Source organism: Malus sylvestris, chromosome 14 (assembly GCF_916048215.2).
Source record: "Malus sylvestris chromosome 14, drMalSylv7.2, whole genome shotgun sequence".
NCBI lineage: Eukaryota > Viridiplantae > Streptophyta > Magnoliopsida > Rosales > Rosaceae > Malus > Malus sylvestris.
In genome coordinates, this window is record NC_062273.1 from 17751127 (window position 1) to 17778913 (window position 27787).

The window sequence follows — 27787 nt, forward strand, 5'->3', positions numbered from 1 at the left end:
CTTGTACCACTTCGTCAAAATTTGAAAAGCCAATCAGTAACCAATCTGGGCAAACATTCTGATTATGTTTAGATAAACAATATGCCTGATGAGATACTATTTGAATGGTCAAATCGTTCCACTACTTTTGTTTTATTCCAGAAACTAACTTGCATTCAAAAGGTTTAACATGAAAATTACAATCAACTATTACAGGTACATTCCTTTAAGCCTGAACTGTACCGAGAATATAAACATAACCAAATTAATCCAGAAAGAGGACAAGCATATATGAGAAACTGTGTGCACATTCTGTGATAATGTAAAATGGACAGATGATATAATATTTGAAATTGGCTTGTCAAACAAAGAGAACTAAATAATTAATTTGTCAGCATGCACCAAGATTAATATCATAATTATGAATATTGATTCATATATAAAATGCAAATACCAATCAGTAATATGATAAGAATACAATTCATTAGACAAGCAAATGCACCGCTTCACAATATATATGTCTTCGAATGGTAAATTAATATATGATATATAGGCAGCACTATTGTAATCAATATGCATAACAATATTGGACGCAAGGAAGAACATTCAAAATTCTGTCTCGCCAATATATAGCAAATAAACCAATAAACATATTGTTTCTACATGTTTTCATTAAACCTTAAATATAGCAAATAAACCATAAACTTCTCTTAAGATTGTTGGAAAATTAGGGTCTAATTGCTATATTAAATCACATAAAAATTTAAGAAATAATTCATGCAATTATATATTAAAATTAATGCATGCACATGAGTAACCAATGCTAAATGAACATGACATAATGGATTAGAAAAACTTAGAAAATAAGGCAAGTGTTGGACACTTTGTCCTTAAGACAAGTTTACGCCCCACTACGGTGCTCATGATTGATCGGCGCATGTCTCCCAAGATACAACGATCACGTCCTTGTAATAGTAGCACTCCAAATCACAAGGCTCCATGAACTACGATTGTGTTGAAAACTCTCTCATATGGACTTAATGAGACTCTAATATTTAATGCACTCTATGTATGATTATGTAAACAATGAAAAGTTATCTTGTGATTATAGGGGGTTTCCTTATTTATAGAATGTGATAGACCTCTTTTGAAAGCATGTGATTATTCATGAAGAGTCAAAAGTTGCAACTCTTCATTTGAGTAGATACCTCTTTCTACCAAAAGACTCCACTTCTAATTTCCATTCAATTAATAAATTTAATATAATAATATTATTATTAAATTTTCCAACAGGTGTCCCATGACAACCTCTAAATGGAAGAATGTCTCCACCGAGGTAAAGGAGGCGATAAAGGTAAATGTGTTTTGTTTTTTAAATTTTATTATTTTTAATAATTTTACTTATTCGAGATAATTACTTATTTAATTAGTGTACTTTTATAATAAATGAAATTTGTATTTTGTCTACTTCTAAACAACTTTGAGATCCATCTGGAAGTGCCGAATATGTCCGACAATATAACTTGGCTGTGGAATCAGTGTTTCAAGTAGTGGAAGTACAAGTTGCGCATGCACTACAAGACTTTAGAAACTCATGAAGAAGCTCTGAACAATTCACCCCATGTTTTTTAGCATAGGATGAATGAGTAGCTGGCTCTGCGGTTATTTTCAGTATTTATAATTTCTAATAATTTCTAGAGATTGACGCCTTCCAGAGTCCCGAGATTAAATTTATTTTTTTCATTTTAATACAATTGTACAAACATTTTAGTTTTAATAATAAAATGAATTTTTTTTGTATTGTGGTATCTTGTGGATTTAATATAATAAAAATTATTTAATTAAAATTAAACATAATTTAATATAGTTTATAGTATTTTTGTATTTAAAAAGGTTTGTCTTAACAGAGAAGATCAGAATCGCAGAAAGAAGAAGAAAGAAGCAATACAGAGAATGTAGAAGAAAACTTAGAGATAAAACTAGAAAGAATATGAAAGGTTTTGTATTGATAGAATGATTATTTCTTACAAACATTAAGCTGCAATCAGCCTTTTATATCACTTTAGTAGCCTAACCACCTTGCTTACTGTGTAAGCTACACATAACCATCTTAACTAACGTTCAACAGAAATATTGATGACATGGCAGATTATGTGGCAGATTATGTGGCATTCACTTGAGTCAATCTCAGTCAACATCCCCCCTCGATCTCAACTAGGGAAACCAAGTTTGAGATTGAAACAATGACAAGTGAATGGCGGACTATGTAATCCTTTAGTAAGAATATCAGCGGTCTGTTCATCAGTAGGTAGATACTCAACCAACAGATCACCATTATGCACCCTTTCATGGACAAAATGATAATCCGTATCAAGGTGTTTGATTCTCGAATGATACACCGGATTAGCATTGAGTGCTATTGCAGATTTATTATCACAGAATATAGTTGGTGGAATAGGTAATGCAACTCCCAAATCTTTTAAAATTAGCCAAATCCATGCCACATCTGCTGCAGGATGAGCAAGTGCCTTGTATTCCGCCTCTGTAGAACTTCGAGAGACAGATGATTGCTTATTTGACTGCCAAGAGATTGGATTCCCACCAAGATAAACCACATAACCAGTCACAGATCATCTTGTGTTCAAATCAGCAGCCCAATCAGCATCAGAAAATGCTGTCAAATGTATGTCAGTATCAGCTGCATATGTAATTCCACATTCTGCAGTGCCTTGAAGATATCGAATAATTCTTTTGACAGAAGTGAGATGTATATCTGTCGGAGCAGTCATAAATTGACACACTGAATTCACAGCATAAGCTATATCAGGACGTGTAAATGTGAGATAACCAACTAAACTTCTGTACAATGTAGAGTCCTACAATGGTATGCCCTCATTCAATAGCATTTGATTGTGAGGTTTGCATGGTGTATTTGCAGGTTTACAAGACTCCATTCCAGCTTTATGAATAAGATCTTTAACATACTTTGATTGATTCACAAATATGTCTCCATTCTCCTTGTAGTGAATTTGAAGTCCCAAGAAGTAAGTAAGTTTGCCCATATCCTTTAAGTCAAAAACACCTGCCAAATCATCAATAACTTACTGAACTTTGCTAGCATCTGATCTTGTCAAAATGATGTCATCCACATATAGTAAAAGAACCACCACATCCTTGTCATCATTCTTCACAAATAAACTGGTATCCGATGAAGATGCTACAAATCCCAAAGCTGGTAAATAGGTCGTGAACTTTGAATTCCATGGCCGAGGGGCTTGTTTCAACCCATACAACGATTTAATCAACTTTCAGACATAATGGGGTTTAGTTTGATCAATAAATCCTTGAGGCTATTTCATATACAGCTCTTCTTATAAGTCACCATGCAGAAATGCATTTTTGATATCTAACTGCCTCAATTCCCATTTATTTATAGCTGCTAAGGATAAAATGAGTCTTACAGTAGTGTGTCGTACTACTGGACTAAAAGTTTCTGAGTAGTCAATGCCTTGTTCTTGGGAAAAACCTTGAGCCACAAGTTTGGCTTTATACCTCGATACACTTCCATCAGGATTCTTCTTAACTTTATATACCCACTTACTTCCAATAATGGTTATGTTTGGTGGAGAAGAAACCAACTGCCAAGTTCCTTGAGTTTTGAGTGCATTAAACTCTTCTTGCATTGCACTTTGCCAATGTGGGCTTGTAGAAGCTTTTCAGAATGTTGATGGTTCCTCCAAATCTTTTATTACAGCAATAAATGAAAATCCCCCAGTAAAGTGACACAAATTATCCATCTGTAGAGTTTGTAATTCTGGAAATGAGCCAATATAACCTGTGTAAGATCTTCTTGAAATGGCACCGGACTTCAACCTGGTGACCATATTATGAGCTGATTCTTCATTAGTTTCAACCATAGGAGAAGAGATTGGTAGTATTACCTCTAACTGGGAAGGACTATGGACAGGCAACAATGATATTGTACTTGGAGTTGATGTTGAGAGAGTAGGAGAGCTATGAGTATGAGCATTGAGATTCTAGGAATCTTGACTTGATGAGCTTGGAACCTGTAAGCTATCCATTGGTTGGTCTTCCATAATTTCTAGATTTGCATATGACTCGGCATGGTTTGGAGATGTTGTGGGATCAGGAGCAAAACATGGTATTTGAACAATGATTGGAGACATTGTTGTACTCTGGACCTTACTGAGCTTCCCAGAAGACAACTGCAGTCTTGTTTTAAATGGAAATGTAGTCTCATCATGCACCACATGTCTTGACAATACTAGTTTAGTACTACTCAAATCATAGCAGACTACCTCTTTATATCCAGCCACAAAACCAAGAAAATCACATTGCTTAGACCTAGGTTGCAATTTATGTTTAGTATACGGCCTTAAGAATGGATAAACTACAAATCCAAATATCTTCAATGTATGCAACACAGGGTCTTGTTTAAACAGGAACTGATATGGAGACTTCATCCCCAAAACCTTACACGATATTCTGTTGATCAGAAATGCAGCATGATTAGAAGCATAATTCCAGAACTATAATGGAACTTCAGCCTCGGTTAAAAGTGTAATTGCAGTCTCTACGATGTGCCTATGTTTCCTCTCAGCAAGACCATTCTGCTGAGGTGTGTAAGGGCATGATATTGAATGTGCAGTTCCTTTGAGTGCCAAAAAGGACTGAAATCTGTTACTCATATATTCAGAACCACCATCTATCTGTAAGCACTTAATTACAGAATTGAACTGAGTTGTAACAAATGCAAAAAACTTGACAAATACTTGGAAAACATCGGATTTATTGATAATAGGGAAGATCCATACAAATCTTAAGAACTCATCCACAAAACTTACATAGTATCTAAACTCTTCTAGAGACTTAACTAGAGCAGGCCCCCAAATATCAGAATGTACTTTTTCAAACATAAAACTAGCCCTAGTTTCTTTGACAGGAAAGGGTTGTCTACACATTTTTCCAGAAAGACATGAAGAACAAACAGAAGGTGAGGAATCTTCACTAACAGTCTGTCTAACATTTCTAAGCATAACATCAAACACTTCTGCAGATGGGTGCCCAAGTCTCTTATGCCAAACAGAAGTCTTTATAGCTTTCCCAAGTAATGCAACAACTTTATTTTGACCAGCAACCAATCTTCTTGAAAACACAGTCACATGGATCTCATATAGCTCTCCCCTACTCTTGCCGTGGTACAATATCATTCCTGTTGCCTTGTCCTGTATAAAAAATACACTCTCATCACATATGAACCAGCAATGATTATCTTCACACAATTTCTTAACATATAAGAGATTAACAGTAATGGTGGGAACATGTAAGACATTCTTGAGAAACATTAAATGATGTGGAGTTGAAAGTGTTGTAGAACCAATATGATTAACAGTCAAACCTTCCCCCATTACCAATAGTGATTTTCTCATCACCATTGTACTGCACAGGTTGATTTAGATTCCCAAGATTAGATGTTATATGGTGTGAAGCACCAGTGTCCAACACCCATGTATCAGCGGCAGAGAAATGTTGAACATTCTGACCATATTCTGCAGCAGTCATGTGAGATGGAGCTTAAGCAGAAAATGCAGTAAGAGAAGGAGGTGGAGGTGGAGGTGGAGCTTAAGCAGTCATGTGTTGTATTACCACTCCAAGATGACCTATTCCCAGTAAAAGAACCATTATAATTGTTTCCCCATCTCTGTCTATTCCCATTGAAATAAGGCCTTGAATTATTGAAAGACCCATAACCATTTTTGTTGTAGTTCTGAGAAGTATTAGACCCCTGAGAAGTATTATACCCATTTTTGTTTTGAAACCTATTGTTCCCTTGATAGCCTTGAGTATCACCAGTTCGTGATCCAGCATTTGAACTCTCTCCTTGTGAATACCCGGAATTCTAATGAACACCTTTGACCCTATCTCCTTGAACGTACATTACAGCCCTGCCACTTGCCAGAGTAGTGACCCTTGCTTCTATAGCAGATTCAACACCAATCAACTACGTTCTGAAATCTTTCAGCGGAATAGAAGTCTCCCTTGCTAAAACTACAGTCTTTACAATATCAAACTCCGGTGGTAATCCAGATAAAGTAGTAATAACAACATCATTATCAGTAATCCTCTCCCCTGCAGACACAAGCTGATCACGAATGGCTTTCAACCGAAGCAAATACTTGTCAATAGAATCACTGCCTTTTTGAATTGTATGAAACTCAATTTTGAGTTGATTGATCCTAGCCCTTGACACAGACGCATAACGGTCTTGTAAATTTATCCAGGATTCATGAGACATTTTACACCCTATTACATATTCCATAGCATCATTCGACAGAGTAGCAATTAACAGACTTAATAGTGCCATATCTTTTTGAACCCAAGATTTATAAGCGTCTGTGATTTCTGTAGTCACTCCATTCTTAGTGTTAATCACAAACTTTGGTGGACAAGGAGACTCACCAGTAAAGAATTCAAAGAAATCATACCCTCGTAAAATCGACTGAAACTGATAATTCCACTTAACAAAATTGTCATCTTGCAACTTCACAGTTAACATACCAAGCAAACTTTCAATGCGTACTGATTTATCAAACATCTTTATCACGTATTACTGACAAGCAATCTCAATCTCAATCACAAATCTGTTTAATTCCAAACTTCAACAATTATCAACTCTTCAAGATATTCTCACTACTTCTTGGCATCGGCCTTCTATATGTATATACTTCAAAAGCTAAAATTTCAGCAATTTCACAAATGGTCAACTTCAATCATATCACACCACAAATATAATTCTTCTATTGTCAACAAATCTTGGCATCAGCCTTAATCGAATCCAAAAAATAACCCATATATGAAAAACCAAAAGAAACATCCCAATTCGCCATATATCTTCACTGAAGCAAAAACTCAAACACTTGATGTGCAAAGAGTAAAGAAAGAAACCAACAACCTGATTGAAAGACCCTCGACCCAAAATTTATCAGCAAGCCTTCAAAAACGTCGCCAATCCTCCAAGAACTCCAACAAAGCCTTCAACGATCGATCCCAAAGAATTACTCAGCGGAAGAAAATACCCCAAAAAAAAATCAACCTTGGCTCGATACCATCTTAACAGAGAAGATCAGAATCGCAGAAAGAAGAAGAAAGAAGCAATACAGAGAATGTAGAAGAAAACTTAGAGATAAAACTAGAAAGAATATGAAAGGTTTTGTATTGATAGAATGATTATTTCTTACAAACATTAAGTTGCAATCAGCCTTTTATATCACTTTAGTAGCCTAACCACCTTGCTTACTGTGTAAGCTACACATAACCATCCTAACTAACGTTCAACAGAAATATTGATGACATGGCAGATTATGTGGCAAATTATGTGGCAGATTATGTGGCATTCACTTAAGTCAATCTCAGTCAACAGTTTGCGATGATGTATGTCGTCAGGCAAGCCTTTTACATTTTTTAATTTATTTTTGTTTATAAATCTTACCTGACGAAATTTAGGTTGGGTTAAATATATTATATTTATTATTTTTTTGGTAAATTAAAACTTTGCTAGATGAAATATTTTAGTCGGGCATGTAAGGTTCGTCAAGCAAAGTTGGACAATGCAATTTTGCTCGACGAAAGGATCGCTAGAACATTTGTTGGGCAAAGTACTATTAGCTGACGGCTTCTATTTTCGTCGGCAAAGTTTCGCGCAACGAAGGTTGCCTAACGAATTTTTGTTGAACAAAACCTAAGGCAACGAAATGTCAGTTTGCACAACTAAATTTATTTGCCTAAAAACTGTTTTCTTTGTAGTGTGGGTACCTATTGCTCCAATATAGACTCCGTTGATCAAGGACGGAGCCAATAATTACTATTAGTGGGGTGACTTCAAGCTAAAACAATCAACAAAACAATAAAACACAATATCTAGAATATTTGTTCAATTATTTACCAAACAGTACATTTACAATTGTACTGAGGCATTTCCATGTTGTATAAGGTGATGCAATGAACCCATATCCTAACTCCTAAGCATTATCCATATTAGATATATTAAATGGTAGAAACACTAGAAATATGATAGTTAAGACAGGTTAATTTTTTTTCATAAACTTGAGTTCGTTCTAATTGTTTACAAAGTTGTAAATTATAAGAGTTAAGGAGCAATTATATTAGAATTGATCGATAATTGACCCTTTCAAAATTTTCTTCGAAGTGCATTTAGTAAGGACGGATGCCTCAAGTAGGGCTTGCATGGTTCCATCCATTGTTGATCATGCATCGTCATGTATGGTTGCTGTTGTTGCTGCTCTTGGATACAAGAGTTTTCGGGCCACATCTGCATTGCTATTGTTGTTGAGTCTTTTGGCCAATATCCTTACTATTGTCGTTATCATCATTATGTAAGTCAAGCACACTACTATCTTCACACGCTCATATTTTCATCATCATTATAGTCGTCATCATGATGTAAGTCAAGCACATCATTGTTATCATTTTCGTCGTCTACATCTTGATTTAAGTCCAACGCACTACTCTAATCATCATCGTCGTCGTCATCATCATCATCATGATGTAAGTCAAGGTTCTAATAAAATGTAGTGAACCAAATCTTTTTAGATGGTAGACAATATTGATGTCTTTCTACAAATGTTGCCGGCGAGGTTTCAATTCATGAAAATGTCACATAATAGGCTCATTATACATAAAAGCAAAACCATATCTCTCAATGTAAACAATCAAGCTATCACTCAATCATTGATCTCCCATTTTGTTACGCAGTGGTGTTTTGACAATATTCATAGCGGAAGACACTTCTTTACTGAACCGATTGCAACCGATAATACAAAGACCAATATAAGAAACTTATACACTAACTTGTAGTTTCCACACCTCTCGGTCTTCACCAATTCCTTTGAAAGATCACTAATTCCTTCAATGATGGAAACTCACTATGCATCTTTATATCATGAATATAATTGTTAAGTTGAATTGGAAGATTCATGAGGTCCACACAATCAAAATCTGGAGGATAAAATTGGCTGAAATGAACTATTCTTTGTTCCGCAAAAAAAATCAAAATCATTCACAAGACTCAAACATGCCATATAAAGAAGCAACTCGGTGCTTACCTCATTGAAGCAATCACTCATTTCTTTTAGTTGTATATCAAAGACTTGAAAATAAAAGTCCACATGACAGTAATGGAAGTTTGCGAGTCTTTCAACTTTGCACTTTGATATTCCGATACGAAATGTAAATCCTCCCTGTGAGGAACAATATTTTCCTCACAACACTTTCATGCATCATGAAACAAGCTCTCAAAGTCATCATTCCCGAAAATTGTAGTATTTGCTTGCATACTTCCACTAACGTCACCGTATTCAAAATATCTTGATTTCTCTTTTATAATGCTTATGATAACTTATTTGTAATTTCCAATATAAATCTCATAAAAAAAAGGTGAAACACAAAATCAAAAGTTTGTATTTTTTTTTAATAACCTATTTGTTTCACTTAAATTATCTTGGTTGCAATCACCTTTAATCCACCTGCACTACGGGTTGAAACATAACAATAATACTAATTACAGTTCCATAATGTGAGTTCCAACGTATACCACAAGGACGTATAAGACTATTATCTTAATCATTTCCCTGTTTCAAGAGCACCAATATCAAGAGTCTTCTTAATTCACTACAACAGTTTGGGTCTTTTATGACTTGAAATATATAGCGTACAGTACTGGCATGCCTTAAATGATATTATTCACGACATTCGTAAAGTTCATGTCGTAATGCTTGCACATAATGTAGCATTCACGGCATCACTTTTGTGCAAGTCATTAAATAAAAATATTTACGGCTTAAGCGTTGTATGTCATATTTGACAATTTATACGACACACTTTCCTTCTCTTTTAAGGCATCGTGTTATGTTGTAAAGTGATTTTTCTATATATTTGAGTCCCTACCTTTTATGGCACGAATTATACATCGTAAGCAAGGAAGAAAATATCGGTAATATCGGAAATATCGGTAGTCCGAAAACACGGAAATATCGATGGAAATATCGGGATAATATCGATATCGATAAAAATTACATGGAAACCACGGAAATTGTAAGAAAAACTTGGAAATTTTTAATGAAACTTTGCAGGATGTTTATTTAGTCAATTATCTATTAGTTTATCACAAAAAATTGGAAGGAAATGCATTGCATGATGGATTTAACTGATTTAAGTTGATTATATAGCGAGCTGGCAAACATTGTGAGTGTAGAAAATATGTAGTAATTAATGAAAGAAGTTTAAACACACCATAATCATTTATATATAATTAATTAGTACAATATTGGGAGGTTTTATTTAGGATATTAAAAAAAAAAAAGGAAGTGAATAAAATGATGAAGAATAATGTGCCGAATTTGACACTTTAAATTTCTTACACATAAGCATGCGTCTAGGCGTTGAAGTTCCAAATTATAGTATATCAATTAACGATTGAAAATCAATACGTTGAATAAGACTAAACTTTAATTTGGATGCCGATTATGTTTTTTCAAGTTTATATAAAGTAAAAGAATTGAATTTTGGAAGCCAGGAGTGTGTCAATTGTTTTATAATTCGTCCGAATACATATATCAGGTTGCTACTCAACGTAATTTGAAAGTATATCTAGTGCAAGGACTTGTCTTTTTTTGTTGATAAGCAAAGGGTTTGTAGCTTTTTTTGCTAAGCAGTAGAACATATTGTGTTTGTTTAATCTTTAGCATTTGATCGTTGTCCACAAATATAGGATAGAATGTCCCAAATTAGATTTGGCTCTTAAGTCTTACCTAGTTGGAGTCACAAGTTCACATGTACCAGCCCTCGCAAGTCGCAGCAAAACGTTTTGGTTTCTGTAATCCCACCATTGGCAGAGCTAGAATTTTTGGCGAGGAGGGGCCTCTCATAAAGGTTTTTATTTTTTTTTATTTTTTTAAGCGGATGGTATTTACAAGGCTAATATATATCTCAAAATCAAATATTCAAAACAACATATGCACATATAATATTACATACACACAAAAATTATAATTGTTCTTGACGAGTTTTTATATTTTAAAATCGTTTATTATAATCCCGCTGCCTATACTATTAAATTCAATGAGATAAATAAAAACTTTACGAACCATAACTCTCATGTAATATGTAGAATAGAGAAGAAACGATAGAGAAACAAAGAAATTTAAAACTTATTTGTTGAATAGATTTCGAATTTAGGATTATAAAATGTATGAGATTTCAAAAAGAAAAGGGGAATTTTTTTTTAATTTTCATAATTAAAATTGAATGTTTTCTATTCAAAGAAAGGCGAAATATTGCTTTGATTTTAAATGCTATTAATTTGTGTTAAGGAGATAGCTAGATAAAATATTAAAGCTAATTGGGAGATGGGTTTATGCTTGAAACTTGGAAAGCAGGACTTGAAGCAATAGAAAGATGCATAATTCCCATATATATATATATATATATATATATATATTTGTTTTAGAAAGCAAGCAATAGAAAGATGCATAATTCCCTAATATATATATTTGTTTTAGCAAGCAATAGAAAGATGCAATCCCTGGTTCTTTACTCCCTCCGCCAGTGAATCCCACATCGCCCACGCAAGGGCAATGAGCAAGCAAATAGGCCTATAAAAGCCACATTCCCAAGCTTGGTTTCTGTAATCCCACATCGCCTACACAAGGGCAATGAGCAAGCACACATGCCTATAAAAGCCACATTCCCTAGCTTGGGAAAGCATGCCTTGCTCGGCCCTTTTGGTTAAGATCAAGTGTAGTTATCTGTTGAGACTTCTCAGCATTTTTTAAATATTTTTGGGTTTTGATCTCGCGATATTATCGAAAATATTGCGATAGTTTCGGAAATATCGCGATATTATCGATAATATCGCGATATTTAGACGAAAACCAATTGGATACCTATTAAAATATCGTTACCGTGAAAAACCGATAATATCGGCGAAATATCACCGATATTATCGGCATTTTCTTCCTTGATCGTAAGTAATGGCTTCTAGCTTCGCGCCTAAACTTTCCCACTCCACACCTAACATTTTTCTCAAACTTCTCCCTCTTCCATATATATATTTTTTCTTTTTAAATCTTTTATATTTACAAAGAGATGTGTGCAAGCATCAGCAATTGCAACATTCTTCTACAAACCCCCCAAAAAAGATAAAAAAAAATTGGCACTAAACAAAAATTCAAAACGACGGTAAAGCCGGCCTTTTTCCATTTCCTTCTCAAACCTTCCTTGTCTCTTCCGTCTCGCAGACCCCACGAGAATGACACAAACGGTCTCGACTCCATCATCTTACTCCTCATTTCTCTGTCTCTGGAATCGATCAATCTATTTGAAGAGGATCGACAGTTCTGAAATGGTGTTTAAAGGGGTAGGGGTTGTGCGTGTGCGGTCATGCTTGATGATCATGGAAGCCATCGTTTCTGCTTCTACGACATAGCCTCGACTCTACTTCTATCTCCATTTTCTCTCCTCGCTTTCTCTCTCAGAAATCACCAATGTCAGCACTGTGTTGCTAAAAAACCACCAAGTCGTTAGAAATCTCTTCGATTCTCTCTCTCAGAAACTACGAAGCACGTCAACCTCTTGCTGAAAAACGGTGAATTTGGTCCCAATTCGAAGGAAATTTTAAGCCCATAAAAGCCTTGGTTTCCTGGTGAGTTTTCAGGCTGATTTGGGGTAGGTAATTTTTGTGATTTGCAGTTTATTTTAGGAAATGATTGATGGGTTGCGGTTCATATTATGATTTATAGAATATTAGTGGGTTTTTTTTTTCATTTTAGGGTTTTTTTTACTATTTAGTTTTTGGGTTTTGTGTAATTTTTGTGGTCTGCTTTATAGATTGTTCTCTTTGGAAGCTTCTTTCCAGCCCTGAGCTTCTTCTTGCCTTGCTCATTGAGCATTGGAAGAGAATAAAAACACAGGTGTGTGTGTGTGTGTGTTTTGTTAACGTAAGAGAGATTTTTGTTGGCCTTTTGAATTTCGACATGGAAAAGTTCACTTATTTGTCTAATTAGATTGTGCATGCCTTCGATTCTTTATTTAATTGTTTTGTTTGCGTTCGGGTGTGATGATGTAAATTTTATATGTTTAGAATTATTCACTTAACACCAAATTGTTACATTCAGGTCTCCACCCCACATTTCATAAGTTCAAATTCCATAGAAGTTGGTTCTGCAGATTGTGTCTGCAATTAGATCAGAGATCAACTGCTCTTTTGTTATCATGTGAAAGATTTCTTTTGGGAAGGATCTTAAGCAATTCCTCTCTGTATGTTTACTGCCATGTAGCTCTGTCTTTTCTAATTGATAGTGTTCATGTTACATTGCGATTCATGATGATGATTTAATTGTTTCTCGATTTGTAATTGTTTGTAAATAATGTGGCATATTTGAATTGCAATCTGTGTTTGTATGAAAGGGATGGCATATCATGTTGCTGACTTAATTGTTTATGTTTTTCATATTTGCGATGGTGTTATGATCGATTAGGTGATTGCTGACATGTGACTTTGTTTGGAGCTCAAATTTTGAAAGCAATACATTGGTGTAAACACGAAATTTTCCTGAAACGAAAGATACAAGAACAACGTGCACAAAATAATATTTGTATTTGATGATTTTGGGTTACAATCTCTCTTAAATTTGATCCTCTGATTCAATCTCCGTAAGGCGTTGATTTGTGGATGTGGGATTGATCCAGAGGGCCGTTGGGCTTGATCTAAGGATGAACGTTCTTCAAGGGCCGTGGACTTGATCTTGAAGGTGGATTTGAGCAGATCTTCAAAGGGGCTTTTGGGCTTGATCTTTGAAGAACAGTGATGAACGGATCTCCAGGGGCTTTTGGGCTTTGATCTTGAAGAACGATTGGACGTGTGGATTTGTTGATGTTGTTGATCCAAGGGGCCGTCGGGGCTTGATCTTAGAAGAACGATGAACGAAGAACGAAGAACACTTTCTTCAAGGGCCGTCGGGGCTTGATCTTGAATTTGGTGGAAGTTCTTCACAGGGTCGTCGGGGCTTGATCTTGAAGGTGGATGATTGTTGATCCAAGGGGCCGTCGGGGCTTGATCTTGGAAGAATGATGAATGAAGAACGAAGAACACTTTCTTCAAGGGCCGTCGGGGCTTGATCTTGAAGGAGGATAATTGTTGATCCAAGGGGCCGTCGGGGCTTGATCTTGGAAGAATGATGAACGAAGAACGAAGAACACTTTCTTCAAGGGCCGTCGGGGCTTGATCTTGAAGGTGGATGATTGTTGATCAAAAAGGGCTTTCTTGATCTTTCAGGAATTGCTTGAGAGCTTCGGAGTTTCAGAGCTTCAGAGCTTCAAGGTGTAATATGAATTCCTCCCCTCAAATGAATGAATTAGCCTTATATTTATAGAAATTTCCAAGGCCTAATTTTGAATATAATATTCCATATGAAATAAGTCGTTTCTGCCAGGTGTTGACACGTGTCCTATTTGATGACTTTTCCAATTTATTTCAATTTTTTGTTTAGACACACGCTACGTGTAAAATTTATGTAATACATGAGCGTTGAAACTTTGATTTATCGGTCAACATTTATTTACCGAAATTTCGATGTCTACAAATGCCCCCACTTCAAGGCGCGTCGTATACATGTGCTTGTCACGTGTAGGAGATGCGTTTTGAAGTCCCTTAATGTAGATGTCGACCCAAGGGCCGTCGAGGCTTGATCTTGAATTGGGCTGGAGATTTCTTCAATGGCCGTTGAGGCTTGATCTTGAATTGGGTTGGAGATTTCTTCAAGGGCCGTCGAGGCTTGATCTTGAAGGTTGAAATTGGACCACAAGGAGCTTCATGTGGTAGATGATCTTTGGCTTTGGTAGTGGATGAATCGGCACGTATTTTGTTGCGCTTGTTGACTTTCCACAGCTTTGATCTTGAACTGGGTTAGAGGATTTTCTGGATTCCTCTAATTGTTGATTTTCCACAGCTTATTCTTGAACTGGATTTGATTCAAATATGGTGGACGCTTGATCTTGAATCGGACTTGGCCGGAAACTTCTTCAAGGGCCGTCGAGGCTTGATCTTGAATTTGGCCGGAAACTTCTTCAAGGGCCGTTGAGGCTTGATTCTTGAAGGTTGACTCGAACACATGGCAAGCAGGCACGAGGTGAAGGTGACGGCTTGTTGCTTTGTTCAATCTTTCTAATTCACACCTGAGCAGTTTGGTCAATGGTATGATCTTCAAGATTGATGGGTTCTTCTTCCAGTTGGTGACTTGATCTTTAAGGATTTGATCCAAGGATGGTGAAACGGCACATACAGCCCACAACGCCTAGCAAGTCGACCCAAGAATTTGAGGGTCAAAACGAGTCCTCCACCCAGAGTGATTGCAAACCTGATGATATGAGATACTTTTGATTTTGAAGAAGTAGCGGATGAATCGACACGTGCTTTGTTGTGCTTGTCTCCACATGCTTCAATGTATCATTTTCCCTTGTTTTATCTATTCTTCTGGCAGAATGTAGCATCTTCTCGAGTTCTTCAGCTCAGACTCCTTCTGCTGAGCTGACTGTGCAGGCTGCATTCTTCTCTGCTTGTTTCTTCAGGCAGATGTGGCAGCTTCTTGAGTTCCTCAGCTCGGACTCCTTCTACTGAGTTGACTGTGAAGACTGCATTCTTCTCTGCTTGTTTCTTCTGCACGTTGTCTCCACATGCTGCAAGGTATCATTTTCACTTGCCTTATCTGTTCTTCAGGCAAATGTGGCATCCGAGTTTGAGTGGAGGTTCCAGCATATTGTTTTCTTTATCCTTGTCTTTGTAGGTAAGAACAAGGACAAAGGAAAGGACAGGGAGAACGCATGATATGAGATACTCTTGCTTTCTACCCTGGTGATATGAGATACTTTTGCTTTGGTGTCATTTGTTTGCAGAGGTACCCTAAGGAATAAGAAACATTGAGTAACTCGAGAGGCTTCGTTGGGAAGGCATTCTCAGAGATGAAGAAAGGTTCTCGGAGATGAAGAAAGGTTATGTATGTCTGCCATGCTATGGAGGGTGAAGGTGGACAGTTATAGGAAATTCTTTAGTACCTGTAGAGGTACTATTCTTTTACTCATGTCGGCAACCAATGCGTGATTGATCAGTATGCCTTCACGTGCTTTCTTCTTTATCAAAAATCTTCGACAAATTGTCCGTAATTTCCGCCAAGCTGAGTGTGCATGTGACAGGTGTTGACGAGGCTGAAAAAGACTGGCGCCTCTTCGATATCTGGGATCGGCGCTTCGATAAATTGCCCGTGATTTCCGCAAAGCTGAGTTTGCACGTGACGGGTGCTGACGAGGCTGAAAAAGACTGGCGCCTCTTCGATATCTGGGATTGGTGCTTTAACAAACTGCCCGTGATTTCCGCAAAGCTGAGTTTGCGCGTGACGGGTGCTAACGCGTCTGGAAAAGCAAGATGCTTCTCCGATTTCTGAGCTTGCCTCTTCGAATTCTGAGCTCGTTTCTTCAATCTCTGAACTCCCGTCGAGTGTTGATTTTTATAGAGGCACGCAGTTCGTTTCAAAGCACACTTGAATTTTTTGCTTGTAGAAAACTCCCTTCTTGTACTTCTAAGATCTTGATTTGTCTGACCTCTTCTTTCTTCAACACCTTTGAAAATGTCTGGACCCTCCGACCATCGTTTTGACTTAAATCTTGGTGAAGAGGCAGTCCCGCCTTCCCCAGACAACATATGGCGCCCATCCTTCATATCCCCTACTGGTCCTCTTATCGTTGGGGATTCGGTGGTGAAGAATGATATGACTGCTGCGGTGGTGGCCCGAAACCTTGTCACTCCCAGAGATAACAGACTACTTTCCAAACGGTCTGATGAGTTGGCTGTTAAGGATTCTTTGGCTCTCAGTGTGCAGTGTGCAGGTTCTGTGTCTAATATGGCCCAACGCCTATTTGCTCGAACCCGTCAAGTTGAATCATTGGCAGCTGAGGTGATAAGTCTCAAACAGGAGATTAGAGGGTTCAAGCAAGAGAATAAACAGTTTCATAAGCTCGCACATAGCTATGCGACAAACATGAAGATGAAGATTGACCAGATGCAGGAATCTGATGGTCAGATTTTACTTGATCATCGGAGGTTTGTGGGTTTGTTCCAGCAGCATTTGCCTTCGTCTTCTGGGGCTGTACCGCGTAATGAAGTTCCAAATGATCAACCTTCGGTGCCTTCTCCTTCTGGGGTTCCACCGAGTGATGATGCTCTAAATAATCACCCTCTGGTGCCTCTCCGATCTGGGGCTCCGCCGAGTACTGAGGCACCACCTGATCAATGAAGGCTTTTGTTTGTTTGCACTTTTCTTTTTTTTTTTTTTTTTTTTTGGTATGTAAATGTTCCGTCTGTAATTTTTCCAGAGAAATCAATGAAATGGACTTTATTTCTCTCAATGCATTTGTTTTTTTTTTCTTCATGTGGTGCAATCCGCAACATCCTTTTTTTTTTCTTTTTTTCTTTTTTTTTTTTTAATTTATATATTTATTTTTTATTTATTTTTTTTCTTTTCAGATGGTCCCTCCTTTTTTTTATATTCTTTTTTTATTATTATAATTTTTTTCTTTTCAATGGTGCAATCCGCACCATCCCCTTTTTATTTTTTTATTATTTTTTTATTTTATATATATATTTTTTTATATTTTTTTATTATATATTTTTTTCTTTTCAGATGGTGCAATCCGCACCATCCCCCCCCTTTTTTTTTATATTTTTTTTAAAATTTTTTTTTCTTTTGAGATGGTGCAATCCGCACCATCCCCCCCTTTTTTTTAATTTATTTATTATTTATTATTTATTTATTTAATTTTTTTATATTATTTTTTATATTTTTATATTTTTTTCCTTTTTAGATGGTGCAATCCGCACCATCTTTTTTTTTTTTTTTTTTTTTTAAATCATCACCCTCTCTTCTTTTTTTCCTATAAATACCCTCATAGGTTGCTTGGCAATGGGCAGAAGATTGAGCAGAGGGAGGATGCAGACAGGTGACATCGTGGTGCAGTAACTGCAAGCTTTTAGGTATTTTTTAAGCTTTTTTTTTTTGGACCTCATATATATATATATAATCTGTTTATGATGCTAGAATATATATACATTCCTTCAATCGTTCCATCACCATCATTGTGTACACATTATATATATTTGTATATGGAACTTGGTTGTCGTGTCTTATATATATATATATATATATATATGTGTGTGTGTGTGTGCACACACACCCATATACGCACACACATATAATACCATATAATGTGTCTATTTTTATACACAGTGTCTTTGTGCCCTCACTGATGGATTTCTTTGCTACTGTAACGTGTTTTGAAGGACCGTCTTGTAGCTGCTCACTTTTGCCGTGCCTATTCAAGCTTTGTGGCTGACTTTTCCGTTGCAGTCATGGTGCTTCTTAAGTGCTTTAAAAACAACATCATCACCATTCTTGCGAAGGAAGGCGATCCACAAGATAGTGGAACGACATTGAAGCTTTATGTGCCACTGACTGGCCCTAAGGCACTTGTTCTTCCTATAAAAGACAACTCCATGCATATTAAGTCGTGGTCTTCTGAGGTATTTTGGGAGCTGGTAGACTCCGTTCGACCAACTACAAAGAGGAAGGTGTGCATATCGAGGATTCTTATCTTGAACTCTTCGCACCATGATCGTGCCAACCCTTTGGTTAAGTCTAAGCTTCTTGGTGATCGTATCCGTAGCGGAGCTATAGCTTGGAATAGCACCCTGTCGACTACTGGAGGAGCCGCCTTCGTTGAGTTTTATTGGGAATGGCTTGAAGATGTCTTGAGCCGCTCCAAAGATGTACTTACCAACACGGGCCTTTATCATGCTGTATACGCATCTTTGTTTAGTTATGATCGCCATCCTTCCGTCATTCGTGCATTCTTTGAGCATTGGTGTTCAGCGACTAACACGCTTCACACGGCTCAAGGGGAGATGTCGATTTCACTTAGGGATCTCCACAAGCTAAGGGGTCTGCCCATCCAGGGAAAATTTTATGACGAGGTTGTTCCTAGTGTGGAGGAGTTTTCTTGTCGCAACAGTCGAGGATTGCCTGCTAGCTGCCGCTATTTGTTCTGGGCGTACCATAAGCTTTTCCAAGAGGCCCCCTGTAAGTCAGGCGTGAAGATTTCTTCGTGGATCCGGTTTTGGTATTGGGATGCCGTGAAGTATAAGAGGCCTTCGAAAAAAAATGGTCGTAACAAAACAACCAGGCCTAAGGGAGATTCTGATCCGTCAGGCGTCATTGGTCTAGCTGGGCGCCGTACCCCTAACGAGTTAAGGACATTTGAGGATCTTGGCGTGGCGTTAGAGCACTTGGAAGAATCTTACTTAGCTGCATTCTTAGCTTGTTGGCTTTGTAAGTTTGTCTTCCCTAAAGACGATGTCAACTTGATTCGTCCTGGAGTCTTCAAAGTTGCTAGCAAGATGGCTGCAAGCGAATCTTTTAGCCTTGCTATACCGGTCTTAGCTAATATTTACGATGGCTTAAGAGTTGTTTCGGACTTGGCAAGCACTGAAGATCGTGATGCGGTACTTCCTTACCATTATGTGTACGGTTGGTTGGGTGAGTACTTTGGTACTCATTTTTCTTCGTCAACTTTAGACAAGTCTGAGCCTTCCGTAGTCAAGCTAGGACCTTTAATGACGAAGTATTCTGGCGTGTTTTCTGCGAAGAGTCTCGACGATCAGCAGGCGCAAGCATTATTTAGAAGTTGTGAAGGATTGAAGATGGATCGCCTGGCGAGGTTTGGCACGGTGCGGCGAGACATCATAGATGATTCACATATCCACTTTTCAGACTTGTCTTACCTTATAAGTCTCCGCTCAGGGTATGTTTCTTTGCGTCAAGAAGACCGATGTATTATTCAGCCGTACAGTCCTCATCGCTTTAGTAGGCAATTTGGTTTTGTCCAAAATGTGCCAGGCACATTGAGGGAGAAAGCTCGATCAGAATCCTTGCAAGCCGTGTATATGCATTGGGAGTCATGTACCTGTGCATGTACAAATGCTTCTATCACCCTGCCGACCAAGGACGAGTTCAAGAGTAATCCAGTAACCCGTGTTTACGTACGTTGGTGGTCAAAGGTATATTATGAGAATTTAGGGACGACAAGTGGTACCAATTCTTCCCATTCATATCATGATGCGTTAAAAGAGGGTTGTTCTGTGGTTCCTACACAGTTGGTACCTTTTAATTGTGCGAGTGTCACTCATTTGCGAGATAAACCTGTAGCTTTAGCTCCTCAACGCCTATGTTTGTCTCCTCGACATTCGGATGCTTCTGAAGAGGCAGGAGATGAAGGTGACTCGCACGAAGATGGATTTATTTTGGAGCAGCGTCAACAAGTTTCAAACAAACGACCACTTGAGGATGCTCAGGCTGACAGTGATATCAATTTTCGTCATAAGAAGAAAGAAATGTTTAGACCTCCTCAATTCGATGATCGTGCGCCATTTGAGAGAGATGTATGTACTTTATTTTCTCTCATGATTTCTTCTGCTTTTATGATTTTGGCTTTTGTTTCTAACATCTTTCTTTGTTGTCTTTAGGTTGGGCCTTCCCGTCATTTTGATTTGGCAACTGCAGATGTTTATTCCTATACGGAGATGCTATTTATAGGCGGCCTACCTACAGATAGAGAGATCGGGGATCCGCCTGGTGTAGAGCTTGTTCCAAATCCGCCGAACTTCCTGAGTTTGCCATGTGTAGGTGGAGGTATGCAAGAACTTGTCATGCGTCCAACACCTTTGCCAGCTAGCTCTGAGATCTCTTTGAGAAGGCCGAACCTTAGCGGTACTGAGCGACTCATCCGTCGTATCAGTCTTGGTGCGGCAATGGAGATCAAGGGCCATATTGAAGCGAGGATTTCTAAGTGTCCACTGGAAGACCTTACGTTGCTCAATGAGGATTTGTTGAAGTTTGTTTCTGCGATTGACAACCTTAACGTTGATTCCTCATCCTTGAAGATCAAGATTGTCGAACTTATGGCTGCCTCGATTGAGTATTCTTCCTTGCGTGCTATTTCCTTGGAGAAGTTGAGTCCAGATGTTAGAGCTCATCAGCTAGCAACGATAAACTCGTCACTGGCTCAAGTCCGGTCTTTTCAGCAAGCTGTTTCAGGAAATTATCAAGTCACGGAGACTTCTTTAACTTCTGTCCAGGGGCGTCTAGATGCATTGGTGCAAGAGCGGGAGCAGTTGGTAATCGAAGCATCGCAACTTGAAAGTGTTCTTGCGGAGCAGGGAACTGCACTTTCTCAGTACCAAGAGGAGATTTCGTGCCTAAAACGAGAGAAAGGCATGGCTATGGAGTTGCCCATCTTGTCTCCCATCGAGGTAGAGACTTTGAAGACTTTGGAAGGCTCGCTTGAAGAGCGCCTTCGTAGTTTTAAGGACATAGTTTTCAAGTAGTACCTTATGTTTTTTTCGCCAGTCTTTTTAATAATAAGGCTTTGGAGCCAACTCCTTCTTCTAGAGAAATAAAGCACTTATGTTCTTGAATTTGCTCTTCAATCTTCAAAGTGTTATATATATATATATATATATATATATATATTTAGATGGTGTGACTGTACTTGAAGTTTTGATGCTTCAAGTTGCCTACGTACCCTTTGTTGAGGAGGGATCAAGTCATAACGTAGTTCAAATGAGTGATGAATTTAACAGTGATTTTGATGATGATTTTACCGTACACAGTTTATGCTCTTGCCGGCCAGGAGCTTTGGCTCATGCAGTTTAGGCTCGTGCGAACAAAGAGCATGAGTTGTCGCCTTTCAGGGGTAGTAGCGCTTCAAGAATCTACCATTGATAGGGCCGATCTTCAAGCCGTCTTCCGCCATGATTAAGTAGGCGCCATTGGTGTAGACTTCTTGTATTACATATGGTCCATCCCATTTTGACGTGAACTTGCTCTTTGTCTTGTGAGTTGTGATGATAGGCCTATGCAATGAAAGGACGATATCTCCCATTTTGACGTGAACTTTCTTGTTGAAGGCCTTGGAGAGTCGTGCTTGATAACACTCCAAGTGTTGTTGGGCTTCGAGTCTTTTCTCATCCAGGGCTTCCAGCTCTTGAAGGCGCAACTTTGCATTCTCTTCGTCAGTCAAGCCTTCTTGTAGAGCCATCCTTAGCGAGGGGATTTGACTTTCGAGTGGTAGAACAGCTTCCACGCCATATACGAGAGAATAAGGTGTAGCTTGGGTAGGCGTTCTATATGTCGTCCTGTATGCCCAAAGTGCTTCGCCTATTCTTTCATGCCAGTCTTTCTTTGTTCTGCAGATTACCTTCTTCAGGAGGTTGCACAATGTCTTGTTAAATGCTTCTGCAAGACCGTTGGCCGGAGCATGATACATGGAGGATTTATGCTGCTTGAACTTGTATTTCTCGCAGAGCTCGTCCACGAGTCGGTTGGAGAACTGTTTTCCGTTGTCAGTGACAATGTAGCGAGGCACGCCATATCGGTGGATGATATGTTCCTTGATAAAACGGACGACAGTTTCTTTCTTGACTTCCTTCAGGGGTATGGCTTCAGCCCACTTGGAGAAGTAATCTGTTACAGCCAGGATGTAAGCTTCTCCTGCAGATGACTTTGGCGCAATTGGTCCTACTACGTCTAATCCCCATGCATCGAATGGCCATGAAGTAGCTGTAGGGTGTAATGGTTCAGGCGGTTGATGTATGAAGTTGGCGTGAAATTGGCAGGCTTGGCACCTTTTGGCGTGTTCTAGGCAGTCCTTTACCATGCTTGGCCAGTAGTAACCCATTCTTTTGAGCTGGAAATGAAGCTTCGGTCCGGACTGATGCGCTCCACATATTCCTGAGTGTGCTTCTTCCATGGCTTGATTGGCTTCTTCATCGCCTAAGCATCTCATAAGTACTCCTTAAAAAGATCGCCGGTAGAGTGTCTCTTTGTAATAGAGGAAGCGATGCGCTCGTCGACGTACTTCAGAACGGTGTTTTGGATCATCTGGGAGTATTCCATGCTCCAAGTAGTTGATCAGCGGCTGTCTCCATTCTTCAACGTTGACCGGAAGTATGGAAATAACATTTGTATCACTTAGTACCATTTCAGTGACAGGCGGGATTACCCATCTTTGGCAGACTGGCACATTTGTGGCTTCGTCTTCTCCTAACGTTATGCTCGAGGCTAGGTTGGCGAGAGCGTCTGCCATTTGATTCTCTTTTCTTGGCACGTGTTCTAGTGTTACGGCCTCAAATCTTTGTAGCAATTGCGTTGCCAGCCGGAAGTATGGGATGAGATCGTCTTTCCTAACCTCATATTCAGTCAAGAGTTGATTGATTATGAGCTTGGAGTCGCCATATATCTCAAGGGTTATGATTTCCATGTTGATTGCCATTTGGAGCCCGATGATCAGTGCTTGGTACTCAGCGACGTTGTTGGAGCATAATTCGCTTAGTTGGAATGAATAAGGTAGTATTTACCTTTGTGGCGACATGAATACTACTCCTGCCCCCGCTCTGTCTGCTCGTGCAGATCCGTCGAAGAACATCGTCCATGTCGGAAATATGTCGATGTAGAACACCTCTTCGTCAGGCAAGTTGTCTGAGATTTTCCAATCGGCTGGGATTGGATGGTCGGCAAGGAAGTCTGCTAGCGCTTGTCCCTTGATGGCTTTAGCTGGGACGTAGATGATCTCGTATTGATTGAGAAGCAATGCCCATTTAGCTAGTCGTCCTGTCAAAACTGGCTTGGACATGACATATTTGACCGGGTCAGCTTTAGCAACCAAGTGGATGGTGTAAGCATGCATGTAATGTCTGAGCTTTTGGATGGCAAACATCAAGGCAAGGCACATTTTTTCTATTGGGGAGTAGTTCAACTCAGCGCCGGTGAACGTTCGACTGAGGTAGTAGAACGCTCCTTCTTTCTGGGATTCGTTTTCCTGTGCCAAGAGTGCTCCAACTGAACTTTCCTGAGCAACGATGTACAATATGAGCGGTTTCCCTGGTACAGGTGCCCCCAGGACAGGTGGACTTGATAAATACTTCTTTATGCTTTCAAAAGCATTGTTGCATGCTTTGTCCCATACGAATGGAACATCTTTCTTCATGAGTCGACTGAACGGTTGACAACGCCCTGCAAGGTTGGAGATGAAGCGTCTGATGAAGGCTAGCAGTCCTTGTAGACTTTTCAACTCGTGCAGGTTTCTTGGCTCGGACATGCTTTGAATGGCCTTGATCTTTGATTGGTCCACTTCAATGCCACGATGCTTGACAATGAAGCCAACGAACTTTCCAGATGTGACGCCAAATGCACATTTTAACGGGTTCATCTTGAGGTTGTATTTTCGTAACCTTTCGAACACTACTCGCAAATCCTTCAAGTGATCTGGTCTTTTCTTTGTCTTGACCACCACATCGTCTACATAGCATTCTACATTCTTGTGTAGCATGTCATTGAAGATCTTATGCATTGCGCGTTGATATGTAGCTCCAGCATTCTTCAGGCCAAAGGGCATCACCTTGTAGCAGTAGATACCTTTTGGAGTGCGGAAGGCTGTTAGTTCCTCATCTTCAAGAGCCATACGAATTTGATTGTATCCAGAAGAGCCGTCCATGAATGATAGTGCCTCATGGCCAGTGGTCGCGTCCACCATGATTTCAATGATTGGCAATGGGAAGTCATCCTTTGGGCAAGCATCATTGAGGTCTCGGAAGTTTACGCAAACACGTATTTATCCAGATTTCTTAAGAACTATGACGATGTTAGAGATCCACTTAGGGTATTGCACCTCTCGAATGAAGCCTGCTTCGATCAACTTGTCAATCTCAGCCTCGATTTGTGGGATGAGCTCGGATCGATAACGTCTTTGAGTTTGCTTTATTGGTCGCGTTCCAGGCTTGACTGCAAGATGATGCACAGCAATGATAGGGTCGAGGCCGGGCATTTCCTTATAGGTCCAAGTAAAGACGTCCTTGTACTCTAATAGCAGCTGGTAATACTTCTCTATCTCGTCTGCACTTAGTAATGCACTTACGAAGATAGGCTTTGGTTCCTCACTTGTGCCTAAGTTGAGTTCTTTGAGATCGTCAACTGTGGCTTGCCCTCCATCTTCGAGTTGTGACGGTGCTGCAATGGCATCTTCCTCGAGGATTTCATCTTCTTCACCTTCTTGGATTGTGATGTGGAAGACGTCTTGGGCCTCTTCTTCGGTGTTGACCTCTCGAGCTTGTTGGCATGAAGATTGTCCAGTGTGGATGATGGTGCGCCTTTTCACTTTCAATGATCCAACTGTGTTAACCTCTAAAATTGCTTGGCGCTTTATTCTTGAAGGAATGGAACTTCGAACGTCATCCTTTTCTGCCAGACGATCGATCTTTTCTACTTCTGGTGTTGTCTTTCCCCTTTTAGAAGGCTCTTTGGCTTCTCCAAGTCTTTCCATAACTGACTGTCGTGGAGGAAAACTAGTCGTATCGCTTTGTTTCTTAGGTTTCGATAACCTTTTGAAAACAGAGCTTCGAGATACTGACGTGTTAAGCCTTTTGAAGACGGAAGTTCTGTTTTGACCGCCAATGAGTTTAGGTGCCGAAACTCTGGTCCTTGAACGATTCATTCTATCAAATACTGACGTCTGAGGGGCAGTTCGAGGCTCCTCTTATCTTGTATAATGCTCACGCTGATGTGTTGAGCGCTAGCATTTTTTTCCTTGCTGGAGATCTTCACCGGTGCATTTGGTGTGAAGCCAAGTCCAGCTTTGTTGTTGTTGACCCCGTAACCATGCTCCTCCAACTTCTTCTGAGTTTTAGTAAGATCACGTTCTTTGTCTTTGATGGTGTTCAAATCCTTCTTTCCCAAATTTGCAGAGGAGGTGAAGTTGTACCCAGCTTTCGACATGAGTTTGTAGGCGTTTGGATCAAAACCTTCTTCGGTCCTCTTGGTTGGGAGAAAGCTTGGTTCTACCCCTTTTGGCAGGCCTTTTATGAAGCCTTGTGATGGCCTTGCAACCTTAATGTCGCTTAGCTGTGTCAGAGGCAAAACTGCATTTGTTTTGAGCAACTTTACATTATCCATGTGCCGCTGTGTATCGGCTTTGCTTACTGCAGTTTCAAATGGGGATTGACCATTCTTTCTTCTCGACGTTGGGATGTATCGGAAAACGGGTATGTTTGGACCATTTGAAGGCGTCCTATTCCCTCTGGTTGTTGCAGGTTTAGCAAGCTCATCGTCGTTTTTGTTTGAAGATGGCATAGCTTCTTCTTCTTGCTTCTTGGGTACGGCTTGCCACTCCTGTTTTTTAGGTGTTGCTTTACCCATGGATTTGATCTCTTTTGGAAGAGTTTCGGGCACCATGTCTTCATCCATGTAGAACTTGGCATCTGCGAAATGTGATTCGGCTTCGGTGAATGGCTTGGTGTCGCCATAGATCACCTTTACTCCTTCTCGGTAAAATTTTAAGCATTGGTGAAGGGTGGACGGTACTACTCCATTCGCATGGATCCAAGGCCTTCCTAAGAGCAAACTGTAGGAAGTTCTTGCATCAATCACGTGGAATATTGTGCTTGACTTGAGTTCACCAATGGTCATCTCTACTCGGATCATGCCCATCGTTCTTTGTCCTCCTTGATTAAAACCTTGGATTAGTAGACGGCTTAGGGATAGTTCATCCACCTTGATGCCGATTGTGGTCATTGTTGACTTTGGCATGATATTTATGGCTGATCCGCCATCCACAAGCATGCGGCTGACTTTGTGCTCCCTTACGTAACCAGAGATGAAGAGAGGTCGGTTGTGAGGCTTGGATCCTAGCAGCAAGTCTTCGTCGGTGAAGTGGATTGCATCCTCGGCGGGGCTTGATCTTGAAGGAGGATGATTGTTGATCCAAGGGGCCGTCGGGGCTTGATCTTGGAAGAATGATGAATGAAGAACGAAGAACACTTTCTTCAAGGGCCGTCGGGGCTTGATCTTGAAGGAGGATGATTGTTGATCCAAGGGGCCGTCGGGGCTTGATCTTGGAAGAATGATGAACGAAGAACGAAGAACACTTTCTTCAAGGGCCGTCGGGGCTTGATCTTGAAGGTGGATGATTGTTGATTAAAAAGGGCTTTCTTGATCTTTCGGGAATTGCTTGAGAGCTTCGAGTTTCAGAGCTTCAGAGCTTCAAGGTGTAATATGAATTCCTCCCCTCAAATGAATGAATTAGCCTTCTATTTATAGAAATTTCCAAGGCCTAATTTTGAATATAATATTCCAGATGAAATAAGTCGTTTCTGCCAGGTGTTGACACGTGTCCTGTTTGATGACTTTTCCAATTTATTTCGATTTTTTGTTTAGACACACGCTACGTGTAAAATTTATGTAATACATAAGCGTTGAAACTTTTTGATTTATCGGTCAACATTTATTTACCGAAATTTCGATGTCTACAATTGGATTGTATTGCACTTGGTTTGATGTTGTTTTGGCCGACAATGCAGGGATAGGAGAAACAAAGAGGATGACACTTACAACTGCTCATCCCCATCGGCCTTCTTCAAATTTGGATCACAAGAAGGGAGCAACATAGGTATTGATCATGGTGTTTTCCTTCTTCATTTAGATATGGTTAATGTAAATAATTGGGCAAAAGAACCAAACAAACCCTTTTCTCTCAAATGGAGGCGATGATGTGGTCGACGGCCACCAGCCCCAACTCAAGAGTTTGGCCTTCTGTATAATCGGATTATATGATAATTTTA

At 39.3% G+C, this 27787-nt stretch overlaps 1 protein-coding gene across 1 annotated transcript; it reads right to left on the minus strand.

The window, feature by feature from the left end:
* Positions 1-6001: 6001 nt before the first annotated feature.
* Positions 6002-6595, minus strand: LOC126599072 (uncharacterized). Its single transcript, XM_050265431.1, has one exon. It carries the CDS (start codon positions 6593-6595, stop codon positions 6002-6004), a length of 594 nt encoding a protein of 197 aa, XP_050121388.1.
* Positions 6596-27787: the final 21192 nt, after the last annotated feature.